This window comes from Cyprinus carpio, chromosome A5 (assembly GCF_018340385.1).
Source record: "Cyprinus carpio isolate SPL01 chromosome A5, ASM1834038v1, whole genome shotgun sequence".
NCBI classification, from domain to species: Eukaryota; Metazoa; Chordata; class Actinopteri; order Cypriniformes; family Cyprinidae; genus Cyprinus; species Cyprinus carpio.
Genome location: NC_056576.1, coordinates 10,036,872 through 10,060,116, shown reverse-complemented (window position 1 = coordinate 10,060,116; position 23,245 = coordinate 10,036,872). Strand labels below are relative to the sequence as shown.

General features: G+C 34.7%; 3 protein-coding genes across 6 annotated transcripts in view; 2 read left to right on the top strand and 1 right to left on the bottom strand.

Moving 5' to 3' along the window:
- The window catches only part of taok3a (TAO kinase 3a), a 73,019-nt gene extending 65,685 nt beyond the window's left edge, over nucleotides 1-7,334 (top strand). For all 4 annotated transcript variants that reach the window (XM_042753420.1, XM_042753429.1, XM_042753438.1 and 1 more), the window contains 7 exons: nucleotides 458-694; nucleotides 1,177-1,305; nucleotides 1,632-1,835; nucleotides 2,808-3,047; nucleotides 3,435-3,647; nucleotides 4,531-4,713; nucleotides 6,061-7,334. In XM_042753420.1, coding sequence (XP_042609354.1) covers nucleotides 458-694; nucleotides 1,177-1,305; nucleotides 1,632-1,835; nucleotides 2,808-3,047; nucleotides 3,435-3,647; nucleotides 4,531-4,713; nucleotides 6,061-6,222 — 1,368 coding nt within the window. In that variant the 3' untranslated portion in view covers nucleotides 6,223-7,334. The remainder of the gene's footprint in view (nucleotides 1-457; nucleotides 695-1,176; nucleotides 1,306-1,631; nucleotides 1,836-2,807; nucleotides 3,048-3,434; nucleotides 3,648-4,530; nucleotides 4,714-6,060) is intronic.
- A 4-nt stretch (nucleotides 7,335-7,338) lies between these two features.
- pebp1 (phosphatidylethanolamine binding protein 1) lies at nucleotides 7,339-9,858 on the bottom strand. The gene is made up of 4 exons (XM_019112543.2): nucleotides 9,619-9,858; nucleotides 8,545-8,654; nucleotides 8,293-8,393; nucleotides 7,339-7,910 (listed from the first exon to the last, which is right to left on the bottom strand). The coding sequence occupies exons 1-4, from the start codon at nucleotides 9,751-9,753 to the stop codon at nucleotides 7,693-7,695; spliced, it is 564 nt and encodes a 187-aa protein (XP_018968088.1). The 5' UTR covers nucleotides 9,754-9,858; the 3' UTR covers nucleotides 7,339-7,692.
- Nucleotides 9,859-10,418: 560 nt separating this feature from the next.
- txnrd2.2 (thioredoxin reductase 2, tandem duplicate 2) overlaps nucleotides 10,419-23,245 on the top strand; it is a 21,980-nt gene continuing 9,153 nt past the window's right edge. Inside the window, exons 1-11 of the mRNA XM_042753415.1 lie at nucleotides 10,419-10,646; nucleotides 10,882-10,950; nucleotides 12,109-12,165; nucleotides 12,257-12,401; nucleotides 13,254-13,328; nucleotides 14,550-14,628; nucleotides 14,729-14,791; nucleotides 15,738-15,808; nucleotides 19,166-19,185; nucleotides 19,704-19,795; nucleotides 20,639-20,813. Coding sequence (XP_042609349.1) covers nucleotides 10,565-10,646; nucleotides 10,882-10,950; nucleotides 12,109-12,165; nucleotides 12,257-12,401; nucleotides 13,254-13,328; nucleotides 14,550-14,628; nucleotides 14,729-14,791; nucleotides 15,738-15,808; nucleotides 19,166-19,185; nucleotides 19,704-19,795; nucleotides 20,639-20,813 — 928 coding nt within the window. The 5' untranslated portion in view covers nucleotides 10,419-10,564. The remainder of the gene's footprint in view (nucleotides 10,647-10,881; nucleotides 10,951-12,108; nucleotides 12,166-12,256; nucleotides 12,402-13,253; nucleotides 13,329-14,549; nucleotides 14,629-14,728; nucleotides 14,792-15,737; nucleotides 15,809-19,165; nucleotides 19,186-19,703; nucleotides 19,796-20,638; nucleotides 20,814-23,245) is intronic.

The following is a 23,245-nucleotide window of genomic DNA, read 5'->3' as shown; positions in this document are numbered from 1 at the left end:
TGTAACATTCACAATTGCAACTTTTTCTCTTATTGCAGTACAAATAATAATTATCATTTGTTTTGATGGAGTAGATGGTCAGTTTTCCATCATTGTTTTTTTTAATTTGTTAGTTTTATTATATATTGTTTTTTATTTTTTTGTGTGTTTTTTATATCAAGAGAACTTTTAGTCTTATCAGTTGCTTTGCTGTAGATTTCATGGCTTTTTCTGGTTATTCTGCTCTCATAATGTGAGAAGAGGACACTGGTCATCTTGTGATCTTGTGGTTTTTTTGTTTTAGTAGTGTGAGATGTTTGTTTTTTGATCTTTTATCATATTTTAATTGATCATTTGTCATCTTGTGATTTGGTTAATTTATTCAGTAGATTTTTGGTTTTATTTTACTTCACTGGACTATTTTTCATTTAATCATCTCAAAATTTCACCTTCACTGACCAAGCTCTTTTCCATTTAGGTAACGCGTCAGATCCACGAACATGAGCAGGAAAATGAGCTCAGAGAGCAGATGTCAGGGTACAAACGCATGCGACGGCAACACCAGAAGCAGCTGATTGCTCTGGAGAACAAGCTGAAGGCAGAGATGGATGAGCACAGACTGAAGCTCCAAAAAGAACTGGAAACCCATGCCAACAATGCCTTCATTGAGCTGGAGAAACTTGCCAAGAAGCACGCCATCCAAACAGACAAAGAAGTGGGTGATCGTTCCCTATTCCTCTGCTGAGACCCAAAGAGTTTATAGTTACTAGCCAATCAAATATTGGTCAATTAAAATAGACATTATATTGACTGAAAACAGCGATTGACAAAAATATCATCTAGAATGGTTACTCTGGGACTTGCATTACATTAACCTCTTAACGATAAATTCTGTACAAAGTTAAAAAAAGAAATTAGTTAAAAAGTTCATGCAGATCATGTGAAATATGCCCCAATTTATATTATTCTTTTCCACATTGCATGTTAAACATGTAAATAGCCATGGGATGCATGCTAATTATTCATGTAGCATATGTTGATTCATATGTTAATGAAGCCAGAGAAGAAAATGGGACTGTGTGGTTTTGGTTCATTTTCCTCGAGAGTTCTTTTTACATTAAAAAAAATCTGTCACATACTGAATTTGCAATGTAATTTAGAGTGATATTAATGATAAATCTGTGTTATGTTCCTCAGATGAAAACACTGGGAGCTGATGAGAAGAAATTCCAACAGCAAATCATGGCCCAGCAGAAGAAAGAGCTCACCAACTTCCTTGATAACCAGAAGAAACAGTACAAGCTGTGCAAGGAGAAGATCAAAGAGGTTCTTGTGTAGTTCCTACAAGCTGAAATTAAAATTGACCACATTTACTAGAAAATTCATATTATTCCAAAGACAGTTTTCAAAATGACTTTCCTATGACTTTCCTATTGAAAAGACTTTGATCCAAATAATTAAATCAAGTCCTGCCATACATTTGACTTTTTTTTACAAAAAATTTGGCACAGAAAAACACCACATTACTGTGTAAAATCGGCTGCAAATGCTTTTTCATATTTAATTAAAAATGGTTGTTCTTGGAAATAAAAATAAGTTTTAGTCTAAACTTCCTATGTCTCTTTTCATGGTGCTTATGATTCTGTGTTCAGGAAATGAGTGAAGACCACAGCACGCCTAAGAAAGAGAAGCAGGAGAGGCTGTCCAAGCACAAGGAGAACATTCAGCACTCTCAGGCTGAAGAAGAGGCTCAGCTTCTGGGTCAGCAGAGGGCTTTCTACGATCGGAACTGCAGGGCCTTCAAACGCAAGATCATGGTCAAGAGGCACGAGTTTGAGCAGGAGCAGTTACGAGAGGTGGGGATGAAATGCTTCAAGTCAGAAAAAAAGACAAAAGACTGCTTAGCACTCTGAAATTTGTGTATTTAAAAGTTTTGGGGTCAGTAAGATTGTTGTTGTTTTAAATAAATTAATAAAAACTATTAATAGAATATTTCTCTTATTTCAAGATTGATAAAACTAAATGTTTCTTGAGCACCAAATTTCACAATATTACTGTTTTACTGTGTTTTTAATCAAATAAATGCAGCCATGGTGAGAAAATGTAAAAAAAAAAAAATTCTTACTGATCCTACACTTTTGAATAGTAGTGTGTGTGTATATGTATATATACAATATAATCATATGAAGGCTTTTCTCAGGGTCGGGTTACTTCAAAATTTGAACCATTTCTCGGGGTTGTTGACTGTTTTCAATTAAACTGATTTGAAAATAAGTAATGCAGCAATGTGCAAATCTCTTAATCTAGTGCTTTAATCTGCTGGAAACCTTCAGAAGTTTTACTGGGTCTAAACCCATATATGGTCTATAAAACAACAAATATGATGATGCATAATCCAGTGGTTTGCAAACCTAGTCCAAATGTTGGATGTCTTCACCTTATTTTATTGTGTTTCATTCATGCGATCATACCTTTTACTGTTGTAACCTTTGCTTACTAAGGCAAGCTATTAGTATTATTGTTGTTGTGCTTACTTTTGATTAGGGGTTTGTTTTAAACCACTAACTTTGTTCTGTAACTCATTCCACAGAAGAATCACTTGTTGAAGAGGTGTTTACTATTACTTGGACAAAAAAATAAAACAAAAAAACATTATATTTATATTGAATTATGTTTATTTTTTTGGGGGTATAATTATTTAAGGGGTCTTTTGGGCAACTAAACAATCATCTGTTGACCACAAATATCACCCTAGTAGATGTAAAAGAGACCTTATTATTTGATCAACTTAATATTGTAATATTAATTTCCATCTTTCTGTCTGTCAGGAGTTGAATAAGAAGAAGACCCAGAAGGAAATGGAGCACGCTATGTTGATCAGGCAAGACGAGTCGACTCAAGAACTTGAGCACAGACAGCTGAAGACGCTACAGAAACTCCGCATGGATCTGATCCGCCTGCAGCACCAAACGGAGCTGGAGAACCAGATCGAATACAACAACCGGAGAGAGAGAGAACTGCACAGGAAACATGTGCTCGAACTACGGCAGCAGCCCAAGAACCTCAAGGTACCAATAATTGTGGCAAAAAAAGCATTTCTTATTACTTAGCTATATATAGTGTGAATTTAACCTACAAAATCTATGTAGGTCTCATTGTTTCTATGAGTGCGATTGCGAAAGTAACCTTGTTTTTAAAAACTGGGTAGACATTATGAACATTAGCGGGTCAGTCAAGACTGATTATGCTTTGATGTCTTCATCTGAGAAACATTAAAACATTACATTGCATAGGTACTCGGCTCATTTTAATATAAACAAAAGCACTTTACACTAAGGTTCCATTTGTTAACATGAGTTAATATGTTAGAAAACACAAACAATGAAAAATACTTCTAAAGCATTAATTAACCTGTCAGTTTGGGTTTATTCAACTTTGAGTCTTGTCTCCTGCAGGCTATGGAGCTTCAGATAAAGAAACAGTTCCAGGATACGTGTAAAGTCCAGACAAAACAGTACAAGGCCCTGCGGCACCATCAGCTAGAGGTGACCCCCAAAAGCGAGCACAAGACGGTGCTGAAAGCCCTGAAGGATGAGCAAACGCGCAAACTGGCCATCCTGGCTGAGCAGTACGAGCAGAGCATCAACGAGATGATGGCAACACAGGCAGTGAGTGAAGAAACAACTCCGTTAACCATTATACAGGCCAATGAATTCACATCAACCATATATTCTAATATCTATTTGAGATAATGATAGGAATAGGCAATTGGAATATCATTGGCAAAGCATTTAATGTCCATAATGTGACAATTTTGAGAGAAAAATAATAAGTAGTGGATAATAATTTTTAATATTTGTAATGGTGTTTGCTAAAGTATATAGAGTGCAGCAGTCAGGTTCTAGAAGTAAAAACTCCATTCATTTTCTCCGTAGGGAAATAGATTTTTAACAACTTATAAACCTGTAAAGAATTACTGTTCCAAGGTTGTTAATCGGTGGTATGTGCTTTTCTCAAAGCCATCCATTTGCATTAGTGCAACTTGTTTTTAAATTATTTCTTTAACAGCTGAATTTGTTGTGGAAAACTACATTACCCATAATGCTACTGTATATAGAAAATTCCACCAGTCAGAGTTGTAGAGAGCAAATTGCACCAAAAGAGCTCTTCGAGGAAAGTCCTCTCCCATGATGTGACGTAAACGAGTTTGTCTATGTAAATATTTAAGTATGGTCTTGTTAGATTTTCAAATACTTTTTATTTTTGCTTCAGATAAAAGTTTGTAATGTTATAAATCACCTTGTAGCTTGTTGGCTTGGTTCATAGCTTATAACACTTTAATGAAGACTTTTTTTTTCAAATACTTTGGGAGAATGAATGGAATAAATACTTTGTGTAGATTTAAATTTAACATAAAAAAACAAAACAAAAAACTGAGGCCTCCTGTTTGAAATTCCAGTCTCGGACTGTTGCCCCTATAAGAAGGCCATTGATGGTCAACCCATGCAAACCTTCTGAAGCTCACGTGCGCACGTGTGTGTTTTTGTGTAGCTCCGTCTGGATGAGGCTCAGGAGGCAGAGTGCCAGGCACTGAGGCAGCAGCTGCAGCAGGAGATGGAGTTACTCAATGCGTACCAGAGCAAGATCAAGATTCAGACCGAGGCTCAGCACGAGCGTGAGCAGCAGAAACTGGAGCAGAAAGTCTCACTGCGCCGAGCACACCTTGAACAGAAGGTCTAGTCCTGTTATTAACCTCTTATGTACCCACACTCTAACTCGCATCATCATAAGGTCTGCCAATATAGGTTTTTTTAATGGCCAAACTAGAGAGCAGAGTATTTTTAGTTAGCAGTTTATATAAATATTTGTAACACTCTAACTCGCATCATCATAAGGTCTGCCAATATAGGTACTAACAGTAAGAAATTAAAATCTCAGCAATCTAAATCTAAATCTAAACTGACAGTAAAGACTTTGTTTCAAAATATTTCTATTTCAAATATATGAACTTTCTATTCATCAGAGTCCTAAAAATATAATATCAGTTTCATCTCTTAAAATGTGGAATAATAAAATAATATCAGTTTCCACAAAGAATATTAAGCAGCACAATTGTTTTCAGTATTGATAAATGTTTCTTGGGCTGCAAATCATCATATTAGAATGATTTCTGAAGGATCATGTGACACTGAAGACTGGAGTAATCACAGGAATGAACTACATTTTTAAAACGTAAAATAAAACAAGATTTTTTTTTTCCAATTGTAATAATATTTAACAGTATTGCTGTTTTATCTGAAACTTTATATATTTAATAAAGTAATATATCTTAAGCAATATGTCCTATTAATAATATACTCAGTCTTTAGTTGTATATAAATATTGTATTTAGTATTTGTTTTACAGCATATTTAACTCAGGTTCACTGGAAAATATATTAGATGCTAATATTAATAATAAACTCAGTCTTTAGTTGTATATCTCTAAATATATATAATGTATATATATATGTAATAATATATATATATATGATATATATATATGAATATATGAATATGATATAAAAAGTTTGGTTTTATAATTACCTGCAGCCATGATTATATACAGCACAAAAAACAGTTGTACCCTTGTGATATTGCTTCCATACAACAATAAGGTTAAGAAGTTAATGTCCAGTAACTTTTTTTAGACAATATCCAGTCAGATTAGAGGACTGGAACTGACTGTTCAAAATCAGCCAATCCTTAAACATTAACATAAATGGCATCAGTCCATCAAAGTGTTCATTTCCAGACCAGCTCAAAGGTCTCATGGACAACACAAGACCAACATGAGCTCAAGCCAAAACTAGAGGGATAGGACTCCCAAAAGCTACTTTGCTTCATTATTTGGTTTATTCAGTGAGGTTAAATACCTTAAGTGGACAACAGTTCACAAAGCTTTTAGCAAATTAAAGAAAAAAAGAAAGAAAGAAAGGCCTTGCTTTCAGTAAAGATCTTTACTAGTAACTGAAAGCCCACAGGTTCTTCTTCACCTCTGTTGGGCCTCTGTGTTGTTTGAGCTTCTGTTCTATGTTTTCAGATTGAGGAGGAGCTGGCTTCTCTTCAGAAAGAGCGCACTGACCGAATCAAACACCTGCTGGACCGTCAGGAGAGAGAAATCGACGCCTTCGATATGGAGAGCCTTCGGATGGGATTCAATAACTTGGGAGCTTTGGACTACCCTAAAGATGACTACAGATGAGACCATAACACTCCACACCATCCTCCCGCTTTCCTGCTCGTCCACTTTTCTTTTTTTTTTTTCTTTTTTTTTATGGAACAAATCTGCTGTTTTTGCTACTGACATTCCTATAAATCCTCTGGGCTGGTGCCTGCACAGGCCTTACACATTTCTAGACACATCATGGGATAACATGCTGGATAAACATCCTTTAGTTGTCTCTTTTTATATATAAATATTATATATGAGACGATTAAATCTGTCAGTGTTGATGTCAATGTTTTCTCGTGCAATGATAACACTTTCAGTGTAATTACAATTAAAATAGAGATTTCAAGACAAAAGCAATATGAACCGTGATTTGTATTGCAAATTTTAATCCAGATGCACTTTTTTTTCTTTTTCAATATTTTTGACAGGCTGTGTGATTTAAGAATTCTTTTAAAGAGTTTTTTTTTTTTTTTTTGGCAGCCTCTTGCTGCTTGAATCTCTATTTGGTATTTATTCACCCAGAGAAAATGAAAAATACCTTTTATTAAGTATTGGCAAAATTTGATAAAGTTTGCATATTAAAACAATGTACATATTTGATAGTTGCATCTGTGACTCTGAGATTCTTATGGTAATTGAATATTTTATTTTTTTGAAAACCACTGCATTCATATGTACAATACCATAATTCACCTCAGCTGAGGTGCACAATGTGAATAATACATATGTGAATCTTAACTCGTGGTACCCGCACAAAGGGCTGAAGGGGAAGGGACATGTATTTTGTGTATAGAAGGCTTTATGGAGAACTTTTACTTATTTTCCTATTACATTTTAACTGAATTTCAATTTCTTTTTATATATACATATATATACACACACACATCTATATATAATAAATGTTTCACCACCCTTTCCCTCCTGCAGTCACTGGTGAAATTGTTTCAGAGGCCTCTCATTTCATGATTCGGGTTTCTGTTTGATTCTCCGTATCTTCTCCAGCTGTGTATTTTCGACAAAGTCCAATTAGTGAATAAAAACGCTTGACTGTCGCATGCACTTTACATTTGTTTTCAGGTTAAGAGGCATGATTCTGTCAGAGCTTTTAATTATATTTGTAAATAAAGTGCTCATCACACAAACAGCATCTTTCCATAGTCTGATTTTTTCAGGAATTTTATTTAACGTGTTAATTTCCAGTATATAGCAATGACAGTTTTGTGAAATTAAAGGTGCAGCCATAAATACAACACAAATTTGCCTTGAAGTTTATTCAAAGCTTTCTTAAACCGAAAGGAATCTGAATGCTTTCAAACGAAGTGACATAAATAAAGGCATAGACCAAAATTGCTTGATCAGTTCCCTTTTCATTCAACTAGAACAAAAGAAATTCATCATTCCTACAAGGCTTTTAAACCAAAGAACATTTTAGGTTATTAGTTTCATTAGCTGAAGTGAAAATGTATTGAGTCGAGCTCTCAGAAATTCACAATTATTTCCTTATTTGCCAGCAAGCTGTTCGTAAAGTTTGGGCACATAGTTGTCCCACTCTGCCTGGAAGCAAGACCCTGCGATTGGAACCCCGAGGCCGTATTTCTTGCGGAAACCCTGGATCTTGAATTTTCCACGATTATCTCCAGAACGATTGGTGAGCACACGTTCGGTGCAGCTGATGCTGCCTGGTTGCTCATAAACCAGCCACACGTAACGATGGAGACCTGAAGAGAATCGTACACAAGTGTTATACACCAGCTTCCTGATGAGATGCAACATATATGTCACCACACTGAAGGAATATTTTACACAAAAATTAAAATTCTGTAATCGTTTACTCCGAGTCATGTCATTCCAAACCTGTATAATTCTTCAGAACACAAAAGAAGATATTTTAACGCATGCTGGCAACCAAACGGTTTCAATTACCATTGACTTCCATTCTATTTTTGTTCTTATAACGGAAGGTTGATTATAAAAAATCTTCAAAATATCTTCTTTTGTCTTCCACAGAACAAAGTCACACAGGTTTGGAACAACATTTCTTCTTTTGGTGGACTAGCCCTTTAATTGCGTAATTTTATGCCAGTCAGTCTGAACTCTCACCTGTTCCCTTGGGGGGTCCTGCACCAACGTAGTCCGACATGACACATCCACTGGAGATGTCATTTCCTTTCATGTTGACGACAAGGAAGTGGTGCCATTCCCTAAGATAAGGCAGATAAAGTAAGTTGCCTTCTAACCAGCTCAAACATGTTCACACTCACTAGGGAATCCCTCTGTTTAATATTGCAGTTTGTGTTCATCTTTACTTCAGTTCTGATGTGATGAATATGGCTGAATTATCAGAAACGATACCGAAATTTGGGCTCTTTTCGGCTGGGTGCATCTGGATCGGTCATGGCCAACGTGTACAGCTTACCAGGGTCACATCCCTCCCACTCAATGGATGTGGGCTGATTTTGCACCTAAAAAAATGAAACAACTTCAGATACACATTGTAATTTCAATTATATATATATATATATATATATATATATATATATATATATATATATATATATATTATTAATATTCATTTTTGAACATTTATAACTGTGTACAAATCAAAACTTTTGTTCCCCACCGTTTTTAATAACCTTTTAGATTTTACATGCACTTAAACTGTCCTTATGATTTTTAAATATTATTATTATGTGCTCTTTCAGTTAATATGGGGTAAAGACTGCATGCATAATTAGAAAAATGCTGTTTAAAACACTTTGGTAATTTATGTCCTATTTGACACTGATGTCACTAATTAACATGGCAAAACCAATTTATTTGTAGAATATGTATTTATAATGCAATGCAACACGATTAAAATAATGTTTATTACTATTATTACTAGCACAACAGCTAACAGTTGCTTTAGACAATAGCATTTATTCTTAGTTATAAGTACTACATCCCTACTTAGGTTATGAGCAAAACTGTTCTAGCAAACAATTTTGGAATTATATCTATATTTATAATACATAATGGCTTGTAATTTTATTAATTTATCAGGTCAGAACACTTATATTCATTTGGCCTAATTTCTGTAGTGCTATGCAGGTCTCGATTCTAATTAAGGCGGTGGCCCATTAATTTGTAGCTCACAATTTTTGCACGAGGTAATGCGGAGTGTCCACATTACGTCACGTGAAACTTCTAGGGAGATGCAGCTTTGGCTGAGTGCGAACCTTGTGTCCATTACATAACAAACAGACCAAATGCGTTCATGTTTAAGCCTCTTTAGCAAATGCAAAAAGAAAGTTAATTTCTACTAATTCTGGCAACCTTCATTAAAAAATGATATGCAAACGCATATCAGCAAGTCAGACGTGCTGCAGAACCGTTAGCTGCAAACACTGGCCTAAATTCCTGCATGCGCGTGCACTGGACTCTGACCTGAGTAGGAGTGAACACTTTCCCCAGCGAGTCAATTTCCAAAGATCCATATTTGACAGTAAGAGGCTTGGCTGGCTGTTCCTCCACCTCTGTAAGCGCTAGAGAACCTGTCCATTCATTAATATCCACAAGCATGGTGACTCAATGCTCTTGTGAAATATCAACGCAGCAGAAAAGTAGAGCTTCTGTCTCCCCCTACAGCTGTTGTATTGTGATTGTTCATCGAACGGCGTGGTCACCGTCATAGCCAATCAAATTGCCGCAGCTGACCAAGCTCTTCATTTTGATTGGTCTGACGGTCTGTCGATATTCTTTGGCCCGCCTCCTATTCTGAGCGTCATGGAAAGAAAGTTCTACTCATTTCCACGAATCGGTTCTTTCGAACACTGTAATGAACTTGGTTTATCTTCTGTTTAATGAAGAACACTAGTTACTACACTATAAACAACAACCAAGAAAAAAAGGGAAAACTAAAGAAAAAGAGCAAAGGCAAAAATTCACAAGAAGACAAATTGCTTAATTTTTTTTTTAATTATTTGGAAATTCTTTGGAGCTCACGAATATTGAATAAGCCTTGATGGCTTAAATATAATTAGCATATTTAAAAAAATGCATTTAGAAGTAAATATTAATTTACATCATTCTGTTGATGATTATATTATTATTATTATTATTATTATTATTATTATTATTCATGTTTAAAAAAAACTTTCGATAAATACGATTCGTATACATTTGATTCGTTGAAAAGATCCGACTCAAATGAATCAGACGTCGCTGGACGTACAGTAAACTGAAAGCGGTCAAGTTCAACGCTTTTCTATTTCGTAAAATAAATAAATAAACAAATAATAATAAAAAAAATAATAATAATAATGGCAAAAATTCACCCAGGCATCTTTTAAGGCACCTATAGCGACTGACAGGGGTCTTTCCTGCTGACAGTATGGCTACCTTCAGCAGAGGAAGGCAGAGGATAAAAGCTCTCTGCTGCTTTAGGACTTTAATATGTACAAGAAACTTTACAGGTAATGCTTATTTAATAATAAAACATATTGTCGTAAAAATATTTTGACAATTTGTTTTACTTATTATGTCAGTATCCCTAATTACCTTCAACAAATTCACTGTTCTTAGTTTGCTTGTACCGTATTATAGTTTGTTTGCGCTTTTATTTTTATTTATTTAATTTTTTTAATATCACAAAGCAAACTATCGAAGTCTCTGTCATTAAATGACCTAGAAATGTCATTCTGATTCCAGCAGGTAAAATTGATTATGATCTGGTGGTCATTGGTGGAGGCTCCGGAGGGTTGGCATGTTCAAAAGAAGGTAGGCGTCATCCAGAGCTAGGAAGTAATTTATTACATATAATCTGGATTACGTAATCAGATTCCAAAAATTAAATTCTTGTAATTAGATTAAATTACATTATAAAATACTCGTATTTAGCCTACAGTTACTTTTTTTAATTGATTACATGATTACATATTACTCACACAGTAGCATTAAATTATTCAGAATTGATTTTCATCTTTTAAATGTTCCTTTCTAAAATAGTCTACCACTTATATACATTCAGAAAGGCTTCCAGTTTTGTGGATTTTCACACAAAGACCAGTCACTGGTCAGGTGGCTGTAATTACACAGACAATTGAGAGGCCGTTTGACTGGATTTGTAAAAATCATTTCAATTTTAAGCAGTGTTTTCTCAACATTTCAACATTGCATCAACTACTGATGAACATATTAATTTTTATTTTCACTCAGTATGTTATTTAACCATATATTAGCCGCTGTCTTTGGAAGGCTTTTTTTTTTTTTTTACATTATGATGCACAAATTCTCATTATTTCTCATTTACATGTAATTCAGGGATTCCCAAACTTTTTTTTTTGTCAGCTGAATACTTTTATAATTATTTGTAAAGTCCCCCCTGATATTTTAAGGTAATAAGTTAATAATTTGCATGTTCACATTTCTGTGACTGTTAATGGTCACATGGCGTGCAGGTAAACAGATTATTTAATTTTTTTTTTTAGTAAGCGTTTTATTTTGATTGTTGTTATTTTAAAATTGTAATATAATTTATGCACTTAATAACAAGAAATGTAATTTTTTCTTTTTCTTTGCATTGGTATATCAGTGGTACAAGATTATCCTATTTAAATCAGTATGATAAACTAGTTAGCTCAAAAGTAATCTAAAAGTAGGCTAATCAAAAAGTAGTATAAATATTACATAAAATGTGTAATGTAACAGATTATGTTTCTAACTACATTTTTTGTCATGTAATTTAGAATCAGTAACGGATTACAATTTTCAAGTAATCTACCCAGTCATCCATACTATAGAGTTTTGATCTGTTTTTCCTCTTCTTTTACAGTTATTAAGAATGACATTTCAATGCATCTCCTTAATTGATCTCTAAGCTAAGATGTCATTAGTGTTTTTGATGCTTGACAATTATTTTTTTTTTTTTGCTTGCAGCTGCCCAATTAGGGCAGAGAGTTGCTGTCTTGGACTATGTCGAACCTTCACTAAAAGGTACATACCAACCCATTTATAGTTGTCATCTATCTTTTTGTTGGTAATGTGTTTATTTCGAAAACAGCTAATCAGCTCATGCTGCATTTAGGCACGAAGTGGGGTCTTGGCGGCACGTGTGTGAATGTCGGCTGTATTCCAAAGAAGCTTATGCATCAGGCGGCACTGCTTGGCACTGCTGTCAAAGATGCTAGGAAGTATGGCTGGCAAATCCCAGAATCCCTGTCACATGACTGGTGAGTTTCATCACTCTATATCAGAGATGCGTGGCCTGGCTGTATGTGGTGACATTGCTTATAGACGGAGCAGCTTTATTGCGGTAATCATCCTGATCAGAGCATGTTATTATATTCATTTAATACTGAGTGGTGAGGTAGGTTTTGGTTCAAATACTACTTTCACAAGCACTTTAAGAGGCACAGCTCCATCTTGTGGTAAGAACAGATGTCTGACTGGTCAAATGCAAAGCACAACAGTCTTTGCACTAGAGGGCACTCCAGGCCTGATAAAGAGGTTAGAGTTTTTACAGGTGTTTTAAAAATACTGGCCTTAAATACAACTTTCCATACTTTTGAAAAACCATTGTTGAGCTTTATTTGGCGTTCTCCCTGAAAATATTAAACTTGTCTTTTTGTAAATGGATAAGATAGCATTTCTACATTGTTGGGTGGACAACAAGTGAGTGTCTGACCTTCTGTTTCCCCTCAGACTTCAAAAGGAAGTATGTGTGTGTGTGTGTGTGTGTGTGTGTGTGTGTGTGTGTGTGTGTGTGTGTGTGTGTGTGTGTACACATAATATAAAAACACTACACCTCCATGTACAGATACAGTAATAGACTCTTTAATTGTTTACTCTCACAGTCATATTTTTAATTATGTTATAATTAGAGGTTTGTTTAAAAGTACATCTTATTTTTTCACCAAAAGGCATTAGTATGAAAAAAAATCTATGTATGTCAAACTATTTCAGTGTAGCAGTTGATAGATAAAATATTAAATCTCAAATGCATGTGAGGTATCTGTAGTGATTTGCATCATTGTGACCAGGTAAGGTCCAGTTGAACTGTAGTTTTGTGCAATATGTTTCAGGTCCACAATGGCTGAGGCTGTCCAGAACCATGTGAAGTCTTTGAACTGGGGTCACAGAGTTCAACTACAAGACAAGTAAGTTTTAATATTAAAAAAACATTGCCTGTATGTACTTTTTTCAATATTGTTTATAGATTTTACATAGAGACCATTTGTGACCCTGGAACACAAAACCATTCATAAGGGTAAATTTTCGATATCTGATATCGAATTTGAGATGTATACCTCATCTGAAAGCTGAATAAATAAGCTTGCCATTGATGTATGGTTTGGTGGGATCGGATAATATCTGGCCGAGATACAACTATTGAAAATCTGGAATCGACGGTGCAAAAAAAATCAATATATTGAGAAAATCGCCTTTAAAGTTCTTAGCAATGCATATTACTAATCAAAAATTAAGTTTTAATTTATTTACAGTAGGAAATTTACAAAATATCTTCATGGAACATGATCTTTACTTAATATCCTAATGATTTTTGGCGTAAAAGAAAAATCAATAATTTTGACCAATACAATGTATTTTTGGCTATTGCTACAAATATACCCCAGCGACATAAGACTGGTTTTGTGCTCCAGGGTCACATCTGTCAAGAGCAACTTAACGGTTAATGATAACTTTTTCTGTGAAGATCAAAGCAAGCTTTTATAAATTATCTATATGATGCAGACTTTGGCTGTTGGAATAATGTGTCAGAATCTTGGTTGTTGTACTAACTACAGGCTGAGGGTTCAAAAACACTTTATTACCATTTTGCTGTTGACTATGACCGATTCAGAAACTGTATTCCAGAAGGACCTGTAGTAGGTGTACAGTACTTCTTTCAGGGTAAAAGAAGCTAATTACTGAAAAAGAAAAAAAAATATATGAATGATTTGGGAAGAAATATGCAGATGTTTTAGAGCAGAGTCTTTATTTCCCAGTAGATATCATTAGCTGTCCATCTCTTTCAGCATTTCATCAGGTAATTACAGTCTGAGGCTATATGAACACAGAGAATGTGCCATCATGATAAATTGTACTAAATTTCAGCCGCCTTGCTGTATGGCTGTGAGGCAAACAGGTGTGGTGATATCATTTCCCAGAATGCTCAAAATATATGTCTCCACATTACAGCAGAAGTGTCAGGTTGGGTTTGAACATCAAAATTATTAATGATCAAATTTGGTTATTGCTGTTGAGTTTTTCTACGTCGCCATGAATTTGTAGAAATTGTATAGGTTGACATTTGATGAACTTCGGTTCATGTGTTGGTATTTTAATGTGATATAGCAATCTCTCTGTCTGATGTAAAAGAAGGTGAAATATTTGAATATGAAGGGCAGTCTGGTGGATACACACACTATCAGAGCTGTAAATGCCAAAGGGAAAGAGGTATGCTTTTGAGTTTAAAACCACTTAATTCTCTGAAATATTATTTAACCAGCCATCTGACGTGCCATATTCTTGTTTACCCACATCTTTGTATTCACAGATGACAGTGACCGCCAAAAACATTGTGTTAGCTACTGGTGGACGGCCGAAGTACCCTACACATGTAAGTGTGCTTTCCAGTGCAGGCAGGCATGTGTGGGTGTTGTCTTTCCACTATGTGACCTTGTTCTGCTGATAAGCGAGCAGCAGAGATATTTTCCTCTTGTATAACTTGCCAGATATGAGACAATTGGTATTATTCTTCCTCAGACTTGAAAGCTTGTAAAAGTAAAAGTAAACCATGTTCTAAATGATCAAGAGACCAGTAAAGGGTGGGACAAACATTTTTATTTTCCTCACTTTGGGGTAAATAGGTTAAATATTGTACAGTTAAAGAAATAGATGCTTCTCCTTAGAGCAATTACTGTTTTGTATTGTGACATTGTTTTCATAAAAAATAAGTGAGTTTTTTTTTTTTTTTACAAACATAATTTTTTTTAAATATTGGAAGCATTTTATTTTTTCATTTTTAGTATTATTATTTACAACAATAATTGTTATATTTTTTTAAGTAAATAAATAGGCAAGAAATTATAAATGTAAAGAAAGTGATGTCTCAGGGCAATTAGTGTTTTGCAGTGTTTTCATGAAAAATAATAATTGAGGGATTATTTTACATTCATATTAAAGTAATCAAATTAAACTAATCAAAATTTTTATTAAATATAACATTGTTTACTATACATATATAGTTAAAAATGTTAAATTGGATAATGTTATAAAAGAATATCGGAAGCATTTTATTTTATCATGGTTTGTATTATTTACAACAGCAATTGTTATTTTTCCATTTTAAGTAATTTTAATATAATATCGATATTTATATACATGGAATTGTACATTTAGTATTAGTATTGATAGTCTTAATGGTTTTATTCAGATTTTAATGTTTATATAGCTTTTAATATTAAATTCTATATATTTTTTTAAATGCTAACTATTAAATTGATTGCTACTTGTGCTGAATATTTCATCTTTAAAATGACCTATTTGTGTGGTTCATCCTTCAGGTCCCAGGAGCCATGGAGTTCGGGATCACAAGTGATGATGTCTTCTGGCTCAAAGAGTCTCCCAAAAAAACGTAAGTGACTTTTATATTGTGCACCAGACCACAGAGCAAACATGTGAGAAAACATTTTCACCCATCAAGTCTGATTAAAGGAAGGCAGCACTTCATTGTGTGTTTCAGCGTCATCTTCCAGTCACGAGAGGTCAAGAAATTTGCTTCACCTGTTGCTTTGCTCATACTTTTAAGTATGCTTGTCACTTTTAGCCAGCTGCATTTGTTTGCAAGTTCATTAGTATTATATTATACATTCTTTTCCAGAATGCACTGAGCAAAATACAGACTTTATTTAGAGATGAGCTTCTGCTTAAACTTGCATGTTCAGTTCCTTACCCTTAACTCAAGTCACGCTAGTTACTCTCATGGCCACATCCTCTCAGACAGGTGATGTTGTTTTGCTGTTGAGCTGTCAGCTGTGCAGGTGTGATTTTAGACTGTTGCCAGTAACGGTGCTCATCCTGTGGAAATGGCAAGACCTTGGTGACTGACGGGCATGAGCAAGACTATTGGCACGCATGCCCGAGAGGGCAAAGGAAAAGCTTTTACACTGACTTGTGCAGTCGTTTCCACCAAAACAGCAGAGCATCTGTCAGGACTGATGACATACTGGATGCTTTGGATTTCTCAAGACTACCAAATGATGCATTCAGCATGATATCAACCCTTGGGCTCATTACATGAACTTCAGTGTTGAAAATAACTTGTTTTGAAGGAACCAGGTAACTATTTTGCCTGTGGTTCAGGCATCCAATAGACCTCAGGACCCACAGATGCTCATGCAGTAAATAGTCCTGTTATCTCTCTCTGCTCTGCTGAAATGAAAGGAGGCTCAGTCTGGGCAGACGTTAGGGAAGGCACAGCATGAACTTGCTGATCTTATCATGGTCGGGGTTATTATAGAAGTGCTGCTCAAGGTTGACTGAGTCTACAGTAACCACAGTTCCCACACACTCTCCAGGATGAACTCTCCCTCCTGCTTTTCAGGCATGAATGTAGAAGCTAGTGGGACTTTGACCGAAGCGAATGTTTTGCTAGGCCTAACAGTAAATGATTGCGGTTGTTTAAGGACATGTTCAAATATGGGGTTCAAACTGGGGTGAGAATCAGCAGAGACATGGTGATGTGATATTATATCTGGATCATAATATGATTATGATATGATTATGCAATTATTTTTGTTTAATGTGTAGTTATTTTTAAATTTTGATATTGTGTACTTTCATGCACTTTTTCATTCATCTGAATTGGACTATGCATAATTATGTTCTCATTCTCAGTCTAAAATTGGATTATGATTAAATAGAACAAATATAATGTGTTTTTACAAAAAGTAATTTAGTTTAGTTTGTGAAAAGCCATGTAACATTATACACTGTACTTCTATATAACATATAAAATTTGTTTTATTATTATTATTATTCTCTACTGATGAACAGTTTGGACTGATGAACAGTTCACCAACGCTGCATTTATTTGATCAAAATATTTTGAAATAATATTGCAATTTAAAATAAAATATTTCAAGGTTTTTTTTTTAAATTATTTAAAAATAATATTATTTGTTTATTCACGTGATGGTAAAGCTGACTTTTCAGCAACCAATACCCCAGTCTATATTATAGATCAGTGGCTAAAACACATAATTTGGTAACAATAAAAAATATAAATAATAATTTGTTAAACTTGATGATTAATACATTGATGTGAAAATGCATATACTATTAAAAAGGAGTTTAGAAAAATTAAATGAAAAAAAAAACTTTTTATTAAAGTGGAAATCAGTTTACTAAATAATAAACTTGACTGGCTGCTACTTTAAAGGGATGTTATTTGTGTTGTTTATTATTTATTTTTATGTATACTATATAATTTTGTGCAATTACTTGCCTGTCAGTTGAGTTTGTGGCAAAACCTTTTACAGTGTTTACATGTTGTTTATACCTGCATAAAATTTATTAAAATAGATATTTAATTTCATAAAGTACAATTTGATTTCAAAATGCACCTACATTTTTTTGCATTTTGTGTTTTTCAGTTGAATAAAATACAATTTTTCCCTATATATTTCATCATAGAGGATTTCTTTAAAAAAGCCTTAAAATCAGGTCTTGTCTCGTCTCGTTCTCGTGAACCCAGTCTCGTGTCTCGTCTCGTCTCGTGGGATCAGTGTCTAGTCACACCCCTAGTAGTTTTTAATAAAACCCATTAAAATTTTATGAGGATGTTTGAACATGCAAATTGGCTCAAAATTTGAAGATGTTAATTTTAAGGTTTTACATTTTTAAATGTATTATTATTAAATGTGTTAATTTATTTAAATAATAAATTACTAATTTCAGTAATGGAAATTAATTCTACTGAATGACCCTAAGACACTGGTTGTCAATAGATCATATGTAAAGAAAAAAAAAATACTAACTAGCTTTCTTATCTTTTTTTATTCTATCTGTTTTCTTTTCATTTATTATTCAATTAACAAAACAAACAAAAAAAGAACTCTAACACCAGCTTGCCATATTCTTTTTCTATTCTATCTGTTTTCTATTTATTTATTATATTATTTAAAAGCCCTTGCTACGTGTACTGCGTTAAGCTAACTGATACTTGTTATAGCACTTGCATATCATTGCTCTTTTGTTGATTTTGATTGCTTCCATTGTCCTCATTTGTAAGTCGCTTTGGATAAAAGCGTCTGCTAAATGACTAAATGTAAATGTAAATGTAAAAGGAGAAGAAGTGTTTCCTATACAAATGCAAATCAATGCAATGCATTTAGGTCTCATGTATCCTCCATTAGTCATTCTGAAATGTCCCTTACTAATCCAGACAGAAGGTTTTTAGCCCATGTCATTCCTGATCATCAGACTTTTTGCACTGTGGCAGGTAGGAGCTCAGGGATGTGTTTTGTTGATAAAACAGCAGAAAAGAGGTCTGAGATTTTGCTCCTAATCCCTCCATAAGCTGCCACACAAAAGAGCAGTAAGTGCAGATGTGCATTAGCAGTGTTGTACACCGAATGCGTGTGATGTTGCATTTGCGTAAGTGGGTATCACTCAGCAGTAACGTGTAGGAACATCCTCAAGGATTAGCCCTTGTGTTAACAATTATACTTCACCATGACCATGAATCTCAGGGCGGATTAAAGCTGATATTGGACGTCGACCACACACACAGTCATCATTTTACAGTCACACACACACAGTCATTTTTATTGTGTTAAAGTGGTGTGCAACATTTTAGTATCATTTATTTTTACATAATGTTCCTGTGACTGATTTACTGACTCTTTGTTCATGTTTGTTGTTGTTGTGTGATATCAGTTCATGTTGTTCATCTGTGATCTCATTAATTGCTGTTTTCTGTGTGTTTCAGGTTGGTTGTTGGTGCCAGTTGTATCCTTCAAAGCCCACTTACTGTAAAGGCAGAGTGTCTACTTACTCAGATGGCTCTATTAGAAACACAATGATTAATCATGGAGTACATTTACATGTTCAGCCAATTGCTGATAAATCGGCTAAAGATGAATACCATGTTAACATGAGATTTAGTTTTTAGTCTGTTTTTCTTTACAAAAATGTGTGTAATGGTTTATATGCAGACAAAATGGTGCAGTGAGCAACAATCTTTATGTTGGTTTTTCTTAAATGGTTTTTGACTTTTGAGTTTTACCCAATTTAAAAACCTTAAGGCGTTTACATGTTCTTACATGTTGTCAGGTTATTAGTGTATGATTGCGCATGTAAACACACTCAGGTTTTTCCTCTTAGACTGTAATTTTGAAAACCTAATAAACTAGCAATTAAAAAAAATATAAACTTCAGTAAGACTTTCTGTTTTAGTTGTTTAATTATTTTACTATAAAGTTAGTAAATCATTACTGTTTTCCTTCACTGTGTGTGTGTGTGTAAAGATGTAGCATTGGAATGTGCCGGCTTTCTTACAGGCATTGGACTGGACACCACTGTGATGGTGCGCAGTATCGCCCTCCGCGGGTTTGATCAGGTACTGCATCTCTGTTTTGGTCCCTTTACAAAATGTCCTCCTGATGTATTTAGAAGCAACAACAACAACAAATCTCTCCTCTTTTTTTTATTAACCTGATTTAATTTGTTTTAGAGTTGTGAAATCTGGTTATAAGAATAGTTATTATCTGTCTCAATGGCATTGCTTTTGGTTTGGGCATTCTTTAATGTGACTCACCCTGGTAGAACCGCCGGGCTGTATGGCAAAAACAGGATGAGAGACCTGGCCAGACTTGTTTTATGACCCTGTTATTTCAGCATTCATCTTTAATTAATGGTTATAGTGTTCTGACAGGAGATTTGTCATGTTGTTATTAAGCATTACACCCGCAGTATGGTCTGACAGGAGTCACAGAATGACAACAAAGAGCAAATTGCTCAGTTGAAGTAAAATCTGTGTTTAAGAAAACAAATGATAAGGAAAAGCTCTTAAATATATTTGAAAGCATCATTTTATTTGTGCAGTTACTCTTGTAGATAAAATCTGTTCTCCTTACTTCGATTAAAATGTTATGAATATTATTATATATTTGGAGAAATATCTGTTATTATTAGGGGTTCTTATTTGATTTGTCCATATGATGCTTTAAAGTATTTTCTTTTATATTTTTAGTAATGTTAGTTACTAAAAAGACCTTTTTATGATTTTTATTGTGAGGTGTTTAAAAATGTATTATTTGTTATTTCCTCTTGTTTATTGATTTGAAGGCGAATGACAGTGTTTTGTTTGTGTCCAGCATTTACAGAGATTGATGTCTCTGAGATTAAGATTTTCTGAAACTAATTAGCAGTTAATGTTTTATTTTTTCTGCTTGTCTCTCAGCAAATGTCTGGTTTAGTCACAGACTATATGGAGGCCTATGGCACCAAGTTCTCCTGGAAGTGTACACCAAAAAGCATAGAAAAGCTCCCGTCTGGGCTTCTTCGGGTCACATGGATGGATCTAAACACTAAAGAGGAACATCAAGACACCTTCAACTCAGTACTGTGGGCTGTAGGTAAGGCCTTAATGCATCTCAAATACACATGCAGCATGATTTAATTTATTAGGCATTTTTCTTTAAGAAGAGTTCCACAAAATGTCATTTTAGCAAATTTAATATTATATATATATATTAGTATTACTGTGGCCTAACTGTTGCTAGGTTAGAAATTCATAACTCACTCCACAGTCTCTTTTATTTTTTCTCACATAATAAAATACCTCATTTAGTTTCAAATCAGTATTGTCCATTTATCTATTTATTTTCTTAGGAGCTGTGTGCTAAGCAGAATACAGTCAACCAGTCATTTTATTAAATTGTAAAAAAAAACAACTTCTGATTCTTTGATCAAACTGTCAGGGTTTATTTAGTGATTAATGACTGTCTCACTGTCTCTTACTGTTCTAACAGAGATTAATGTTGCAGGAAAACATGTTGTACAGTTGAGTCATCTGCTGTGATCAGTTATGCTTTCATCGCATTTCAAAAGCATAAATCCTCAAAATACATATATCTGTTTGTGCTTATATTATACCACAGTGCTGCTTTATCAGCAAAAACTAGACTACCAGCCTGAAAACAGGGTAATAAAGAGAGAGGGATGGAATCATCTAGGGAAGAGTTAATCATTGAACTTCAGTCTGCTCTTCAGGACCAGGATGCACCAGGGGCCCTGGGGTCGCCCCATTCCCTGCTTTGTTCTCTCGCTCTGGGTTTTCCTGCCAGAGTTGTGTGTCTCTCTGTACGGAAACCCACCCAGAGCTTCCACGGTTTTTCCCTTTTCTCGTCCCTCAGCATCTCTGTCCACAGATGCCATCCTCTTTTCTGTGTTTCTGTCTTTCACTCGTCTGATTTCTCTCATTCCGGTTACAGGGACAATGAGAGGAATATAGGAATATCCGGCTGGCTGGTGCTGGTTGATTTATTGCTGGTGTGAGAAGAGGGTGTGGAGCAGTGCTGCTTTGTGTGCGTACAGTGAGGATGAGACTTCAGCTTCCTGTCTGGATGTGTGTGTGACATGGAGACAGAGATTTAGTTATCTGCAGTGACTCCTATTGCAATGTATGGCAGCCTTGGCTTTTGGTGTTTGATGAGTTGAGTGGTTTTCTCAGGCATTTTTGTTCCTGAGATTTCGGTCCAGACTTGTTTGCGGTCGAGGGATTATAGTGCTCTCAGGTTTGCAGTCCTGACTGTGCATTTTGACTTTTACCACAGATATGTGTATTTAGTCATATTAAGGTATGAACTTGAGTGCATAAAAACCTAGTGCGTACAATGTAGTGGTCAGCTGATATCTAAAAAACAAGGCCGATACTGGGCTGAATAACTACGTCTCTGGTTTACCCATGCAATGTTCAATAAATATTACATTTATTAATGGCAATAATGTACAAATGTGAACAGTTCTACCATCAAGTACTATCAACTGTAGGTGGTTCATGGCTGCCAAGCACATTTGAGCATTAATACTCTGTTTTATTGTCAAATAGTGTTAGTGTTGACTGTTGTCATAGTGGAAAGAGCTTTCAGAGGCTTATATTCTCTATCAGACCCCTGAGAGGATGCTGCATTTCCCTGCTGTGGCCTGTCTGTCTCTCCGTCCTGCTCTCTTTCTCACAGTGAAAGCATAAAAATTGGCATTTTTTTATCTCCCTCATGGCAACTCATGGAGCAGCCCCATCCCTCCTCTTGTCTTTTACTCCCAGCGGAGCTCTTCCACCCTTCCGCTCCTCCATCCTTCCTCTGACCTGCACCCTTCTGCAGGTGGCTGCACTAAACACCAGGAAAGAGAACATTTCCTCCATACTGTACTGTAGGTTTAGAGTCCTTTTATGAGGATTGAAGAAGGGAAGTAATATACTTACACATAAACAGGCTTTCCGATTGGTTCACAATTGTGTCCTTCTGATGTATTTTGATGAATTCTCACTTTATTTTTATACCCTTACAAAAAATAACAATTATTAAAGTAAAAACATGATAATTTAAGTAAAAAATTAATAGTTACTGCAGTTACTACTGTAAAACTGTTGTTAGTATGCTGTTATTGTCTTGAAAAAATAGAAATAAATGTGACGTGTAATTTTTGGATCTTAAAATTTGTGTTAGACTTGTATGTTGGTCAGTATATTGCCATTTTTTGATTATCTGTGAATAACCACATGTGTTTTACTTATTAATGTTTGATAGTTCCAGATTATGTCATTTCCACAATATCATCATTGTACTGTTATTTTTATTTATTTTATTTTTTCTTTATTTATTAGTGAATTTTCAGTTCAAACTATGTGATCATTTTCAACATTATTGTTTGCCACCATTAAAATTTATTATGTATATATTGGCATTACAGAGCTTGGAGTGGGACACTCTTCTTTTTGCCTGACCACTGGTAGAGGAAACCTGTTTGAAAACAACTATTATTTTTTACAGCTTTGTTTGGTTTT